The 7,515-nt window shown below is 40.0% G+C and overlaps 1 protein-coding gene across 1 annotated transcript in view; it reads left to right on the top strand.

Annotated features, from left to right (window-relative positions):
• The first annotated feature begins 92 nt into the window (after positions 1 to 92).
• Positions 93 to 7,515, top strand: part of LOC139126113 (26S proteasome regulatory subunit 6B) — a 28,256-nt gene continuing 20,833 nt past the window's right edge. Inside the window, exons 1-3 of the mRNA XM_070692164.1 lie at positions 93 to 222; positions 6,002 to 6,109; positions 7,001 to 7,187. Coding sequence (XP_070548265.1) covers positions 154 to 222; positions 6,002 to 6,109; positions 7,001 to 7,187 — 364 coding nt within the window. The 5' untranslated portion in view covers positions 93 to 153. The remainder of the gene's footprint in view (positions 223 to 6,001; positions 6,110 to 7,000; positions 7,188 to 7,515) is intronic.

Here is a 7,515-nt window from a genome sequence, read left to right as displayed (position 1 = left end):
GGATACAGTTTAAAGGCTAAAATACGGAATTTTCGAAATAGCTGGCGCCATGAATAATATTTAGATCTTAATATACAATTTCTACTCTTAATTTATTTGTCAATAGCGCTGTTTTGCTCTTAACAATTTTCCTTGCGGAAGACTATTTAGCTGATGTCAAAGGTCAAAGTTTCATATCCGGGCATTTTCAAGATGGAGGAAATCGGTATCGTACACGAAAAGGTAAGAAGTGGACAAAATTTCAAAAAATCTAAGCTCTTGGACATTATGGTGACTTTAACTAGACACCTTTTAAGAACTACTATTATTTCCAAAGATGTAGAGTCAGTTTTACAATTTTGAAACCTATCTAATTAATTTTAGAATGTGACCAACGAACTGCTTTGTCACGATTGCTTGCTCCGTGCTCGCACTATCGACGTTTGTGTACCATGTGTACTTATGAGAAACGTAGAACTCACTGTTCCTAGGGTCTGTGTCAAAACACTCGTTCGCAATCAACTAGACAGATGTCGACAACGATGTTTTCTTGTGATTGGACACTGCAATTGTCTAAATAATTGTTTCACTTGCAAGACTTCCATTCGGCTCCCTCAAATCAGTTCGACCCTAAGTCAACTCGACCCTATAAAGGCCTGAACAAGGTTACTCTACCTAAACCGTATCCAGAACAACTCTACCTTCTAGATATTTTATCTGTTCAAATCATTTGTGATTAATACCCACTTGTGTTAGAGTTGTTCCATTCTTCTTACAATTTTTGTATGGGCCCACATGCGTAGTTATCCACTGTATTACTGGCCTACAACACAGGTTCCCAGACACTTCGCACCAAAACCACTTCGCACCATACCATCTCGTCCCATACCGTTTCGCACCAAAACCACTTCGCACCAAAACAACCTCGTACCAAAACCACTTCGCCCCAAAAGTCACGTCGCCCCAAACCATTTCGCCCCCAAACAATGCCACTTTGCCCCAAACTTATCGCCAACCGGTAAAGCTGAAAATATAACCAATCACTGCCATCGAAGTTTTCATTACCTTTCTATCATCCCGGGACTGAAATCTTGAAATTGTACTCATTTCGAGAAAATATCGTGCAATTCCGCGCACGGCACCTGAGATGTAGCAGCATTGAGTAGTTTGCGTTTCTTTTTCTTATTCTACCGTTTCATGCAACAATAAATGTTTTGTGGTAGCCAAAATGTCCTCACACATTAATGCTTCGAAGTTGCTGGTAAAACAACTTCATGATACGTCGTGACATCGTTGTTTTAGGACGAGTTGACGGTACTATACTTTAGGCGAAGTGGTTTTAGTACGGGATTGTACTTGGGGCGAAGTGGCGTTGGACGAAGCAGTACTTGGGACGAGGTGGTTTTGGTGCGAAATGGTTTTGGGACGAAGTTGTGTGGGGCGAAGTGGTTTTGGTGCGAAGTGTCTGGACCCCTACCACACAATTGCATGCAACTGCGCTAGCTACTGTAGCTTGCTGGATCGGAACGTATACATGTATATACTATCATGCCAGTTCAGGTACAAAGTGCAATCTATCCTTCTTTGAAGATTTACTTACACAACTTTCACCGAATTTTCATGTTTACATGTGTTAAGCCTATTCGCCTGTGCGATGTAAATCAAGAGTTTTAAGGGGCTGTTTTTTATTTGCATTCATCACATCCCAGAATGGCACTGCTAGTGGATCATAACGTCAAAAATACACCTTTAGAGTGGAATTGATTAGGGCCAAGGTGCTTTAATTTGGCAAAAAACAAAACAAAATATTTTAGGGTCCAGTTGACTCGGGTGCAGGGTCCAGTTGACCAGGGTCCAGTTGACGCGGGGTCCAGTTGACCAGTTACCGAATCAATGTAGTGTGTTTAGACTAGAAGTCGTACCTTGAATCGCGTCAAATTCGACACGGGTGACATGGTTCTCATCAGATGATCAGCTGTAGTAGAAGCGTCAAAGGCGTAAATTGGATTGTATAAGCATGGAGGTAGAAGCCTCTCCTTTTACCTCTATGGTATAAGGCAATAAGCAAAAACAAAACAAAGCAAAACTCCAACATTTTTACAGACGTACAGATTGCAGTCAATGTTTTTTACATTGTTATTGAGTGTATGGTCTGGATGTTTGGTACATCCATGTTGAGTGTCATCAAGGAGGTTGGAAGGGATACATGTACATGTATTTCATCTGTTCAGAGTTGTAACCGTTCGACCTCTGTTAATCATATTGATTTTAACGACAATTATACTTCTACACGATGAACCCCGAAATAAAAAAATGTAAGTTTCAGACTATGCTCAATAGAAAAAGGAAATCAAATGTGTCAAAAATAGACATTCATTCTTGTGATATTTACACCATCGACTGACATAAAAAGGTGAATCAGAATTAGCTGCAAAATTGTAGCGCTATGGTGAGGCAGTTGGTGATTTTTGGTTTTTGCGACTTCACTCACCAGTAGCGCTACAATGCTGATGGCCCTGGGGAGTATAAAATAAGTGAAACTTCCGGTAATGGCGGCTCCCAGAAACACAGACGCCCACGCTCAATGTTTATGGAACGTGATCGACGACACGTGTTTGAACAAATTCCAAACCCCATAAACGACAAGGTTGAGTGTAGTGTAGTGTTTAGTCTTCAGTAGTGATAAATCGGTACGACCAAATGCAGTTAATATGTAGCATTTCACATCAACACGCATAGTCCAGTTGGGATGCGCTTATTTTATACTCCCCAGGGCCATCAGCATTGTAGCTACTGATGAGCAAAGTCGCAAAAACCAAAAATCACCGACCGCCTCACCGTAGCGCTACAATTTTGCAGCTAAATCAGAATGAATGACTCTCAAAGTCGAATGCATATTTATTAGATGTTGCATGGAGGTTCTCTTGGTACCTACATTTATGTTGATAGGACTGCATGTCTAGCAAAGTTTTGGAATTGTTTTTAAATTGTGTCACATGGTATATGTTGAACGGTGAACCCTTCAGGAGCAATGATTAATTTTGTTTAGAGGATGGTGAAACAGATACTAAAATCAGTTAATAGGACAAAGTGACTTAAGAAATTATTTTTGTCAACTTAAAGTGTCCATTATCTGTAAATTTCCACAAATAAATTGATATTTGATTACCATAGTCATTGAAAGTATAAAACAGGATGGAATTTTTTTCCCATCAAATGTATTCACAAAACCATTGATTAAACACTAATAAAAGGACCAGAGTAGAATAATTGCTATGATTTATGACACATATGGTGGAAATCTTCAAAAGAACGAAAGCCTCATTATCAAGGGACTATTAATAACATAAAAGTACACTTGTAATGCACCTAATCTCTGAGAACAGAGCTCAAAGCACGAAAAATGACTAAGTACACTATGTAAGAGGAAATTTTGAAACACTGGGACTGGAGATGGTGACCTATCTTGAGGAATGGCAAAAGGAAAGGGCAGGCTTAGTGTATATTGTACATCGTCATCGTTGGCGTTGACCTCAGGGTCAGTCAGGACGTTGAATCCACCTTTACGGAAACACTTGGTAATCGTTTCTGCTTTGGTGTCGTTCCACGCCCCGTTGATCCAATGGACGGCATCGGAGAACGTTCACTGACTTCGCTACTTCACTGGCACTTGCTGCGGTATCAATCTTTGCAATGACTGCACGCAAAAGTCTCTTTCTGTATCGGGCCTTGAATGCACGGATGACACCTTGATCTAATGGCTGCAATACCGATGTAGTGTTGGCAGGGAAAAACTTCAGAGTAACGTGAGAAAGTCTTATGTCTGGAGTATGGGAAGTGGCGTTGTCCAGGAAAAGCAGAATCTTACGACGTTGACGACGCATACGGTTGTTCAGTTCACGGAGGTACTCTTGAAACAAGGGACCTGTCATCCACGCTTTCTTGTTTGCATTCCAGTAAACGGGCAGAGTCTTTACATCTATGTTCTTAAAGCATCGTGGTTTTGCTGCTTTCCCGATGACAAACGGCTTCAACTTTTCCCCTGTCATGCTACAGGTAAACATCACAGTCAGTCTCTCTTTCGATACTTTGCCGCCTTTACATTCATCAGCTTTATGAGCGAGAGTTCTGTCAGGAAGTGCACGAAAATAAACACCAGTTTCATCGGTGTTGAAAATGTTCTCAGGGCTGTAACCTTGACACATCTCGGCAACGCGGCTCTTGAAATCATCTACGATGGTTGAATCGACGTCAGCACTTTCACCGTTGACTTTGAACGCTTTCACGGAATACCGCCCTCGCCAGCTCTCAAGCCACCCATTCGATGCTTTGAAGTCTGTTACGCCGATATCAGCTGCAATCGATAACGCCTTCTCTTGTAGCATCGGACCGGATATGGGGATATTTTTAGCACGGGCTTGCTGGAACCATGTCCATACCAAACCATTGACGTCTTCAAACTTTGACGATGTCTTGATTCGTTGTCTTGAACTATCCGCATTTTCTTCAAACTGCTTGAGGTACTGTGCTTTCTTTTTTATGATGTCGGTAGCGGTGGTTTTCCCAATTCCATACTTTTCGCCAAGTTGTTGTCGAGTGAGAGATTTCGATTCAGCGTCTTTGATAAGTTTGACCTTGTCAGCAAGGGTCAACTCAGTACGGCGACGTTTCTGTGGTGGACGACTCATGTTGGAATAACGTAGTGATGAGAGAGCTTGTAGTGATCGATAACTAAGCGACTATGTCTGATTGATGCTAGTGATCGAGTGATTTAGCCTGCACGAATTCGTCGTTTTTAAACACTTTTTCCCTTTCATCTCCCGGCTGTGAACAACTCTTACCTTTGATGGAACTGTCGGATCACACTTGTTTACAGAAAAAAAATCTTTAAACATGCGACATTGCATTCATTTCTTTTCGTCTTCAAGAAAGTGTGAATTAGGTAGCAGGTAGGTGTAGACATTGAAAAAACGGAACGTATGATACTGGTGAATGTTTTTATCCGGTGAACAATTGTTTACTTTCAACTGATAGGGGTGTGAATTGCAAGTGTCAGATCCAGCTGTCAATCAAATGCGGTCGTTGTCGGTGACTTCTGTGTAAGCGACGGTCGGTGTTGTCCTTTGATCGGTGATTTTATTTTTATTGCGTGGCATTGTTTGGGTTCTTTATGGACGGTCGGTCGGTCGGTCGGTTGTGTCAGATCTGGCTGTCAATCAAATGCGGTCGTTGTCGGTGACTTCTGTGTAAGCGACGGTCGGTGTTGTCCTTTGATCGGTGATTTTATTTTGATTGCGTGGCATTGTTTGGGTTTTTTATGGACGGTCGGTCGGTCGGTTGGTCGATGTAGGCAGTGTGAATTTTCAACTTCGGACCCACCGATGCGGTCGGTGTTCACAGTAGACAGTGGTCGGTATTCAAAGTGTCTTTTACTGTTGGTGTCAATGGGCAATTTTTGGGGATAAAAAGATCGGTCGATTTTCACAGGAAGTCGGTTTACTCAGGGTCGATTTAGGCAGGTTTTACTGTACATGTATCATGGGGCATAAGCGTTTCCTTCAAATTTTGATTCCACTTAGAAAGCAACTTTCTTTCTCAAAAGACTGCATGAAAGATATGTATAAATTGCCAACTGATAGCATTGGAAAACAAGTATCTATTAAATCACCTATGCAGATTTATTTACTTTGCTATTCAAAAACTTGAAAAACTTGTCAACATAGTTATGCACATAAGTAGGTCAAGACGGTGAGATACAGAATATGTAACTGATGGGCTAATTGCCTTATTTATACAGGATAACGTTCATTCATTCATCCGTTCATTTGAGGAATAATTCTTTAGTATTGCGTGGCGTAAGGGCTTCCTCTCTTCAACGTTTGATTCCACTTCAAATTTCCTTTCAAAAAAGCAACTTTCATTCTGCTTTCCTTGGGTTTTTTTGGGCTGAATAAATTGGACATTGAGTTGCATTTCTGTGTTGGTGATATTCGATATTTGGTATTCTTTGCCTTCAATGCAGGAAGACACTCTGTCTACAGCCACAGCAGAAAGTAGACCACAGACTGCTATATCCACGGACACAATTACAGATGCACTGGATGCTGATGACTTGTATAGCAAATACAAAGTAAGTGAAATCTGTTCCTATGGCATCATTCATCTGAGGAAAAGATTTTCAGCAAATCAGTGTAAAAACTCGAACATAGCTATTGAGAACAGTTTTCCGTCATTCATTGGAAATTTAATGATGTCAACCATCTTTACATAAATGTTAAACTGCTTTCAGTAGAAATGTAGTGATTAAGTCACATTTTAGAGGTGGTATGCACTACAAAATTGAAAGACTTAAGGTTTAGCTCAATTTCCTATAGGAAACTTTGAACCATTCACATTCAAATAAATATCTGCGGTCACTCTGCAAAATTTGGCACTAGAGAAACAAATTTTCCAATATTTACTGATGTTTGAAATTCAGAATGGCTGCCATTCCTATGCTAAGTCTATGGCCATAGGGAAAATGAAATTTTTGATTTTAACAAAAATAAAGTCGTGAAAACAAGTGGTAAGCCATTACATCTTGTAAAAGTTTGAGAGTTTCAATATCTATCCCCTAGACCCAATGTACCTTAAGAAATGTATGATAGTTGGATTCTAGTAATAAACTGCATGATTTCACTTATTATCTGTTATTGAAAATTACAACTGAATATGTTGCAACATTTGCAAGCCATGATGAACATTTTGTGACAGTATTGACCTTCTCAGATGTAGGGTTGAGTTTCTGGAGTTTCCTTGTAATCTCGAGTGAAATGTTACACTTCAAAATAGGTACATGTATCAAGTGTGGACGGTCATGGTTTTACAATCAGAATAATTTTCATCGAAGTTGTTGACATTTCAGACACATGAGGGCAGTATTCAAGTCACATGGAAATTTTACAGAATATGTCACTGAAAAAAAGAGAGAGAGAGTTATGTCGGTACTTTATTTATTTTTTGGTTTGGTTTTCTTATTTAGAAACTTCAGATGCAGTTAGAGTTTCTAGAAGTCCAAGAGGAATACATCAAAGATGAACAGAAGAATTTGAAAAAGGAATATCTCCATGCACAAGAGGAAGTCAAGCGGATACAGAGTGTACCCTTGGTGATAGGCCAGTTCCTAGAGGCAGTTGATCAGAACACAGGAATTGTGGGATCAACAACAGGTACCTCATCTCAGGTTTTGTTACTTTTCTGTGTAGTCTGCAACAAATGACATCATTTCAAATCTGTATGCAAAATAGAAAGCTCCCCCTAGATATGTGGACTCTTTTGTCAATTGCATAGGGATACAAGAGAGACTAAAAAAACCTTTGCTAGCTACCACACATACAAAAAGTAATGATAATGCTAGTAAAGACAGCAAAATTATTAATTTTTAACTGTGTGTTCCAATTTCCTGTGAACAGTTTTACAGTTACCATTGATAAGAATCCGTTTTTGCCAAACCATGGTCCACATATAGTAAAAGTGTTGAGTGAGAGTCAGCTATGT

The sequence above is a fragment of the Ptychodera flava genome (genome assembly GCF_041260155.1).
Source record: "Ptychodera flava strain L36383 chromosome 3 unlocalized genomic scaffold, AS_Pfla_20210202 Scaffold_26__1_contigs__length_13983176_pilon, whole genome shotgun sequence".
Taxonomy (NCBI): Eukaryota; Metazoa; Hemichordata; class Enteropneusta; family Ptychoderidae; genus Ptychodera; species Ptychodera flava.
This window is presented reverse-complemented; position numbering and strand designations above follow the sequence as displayed.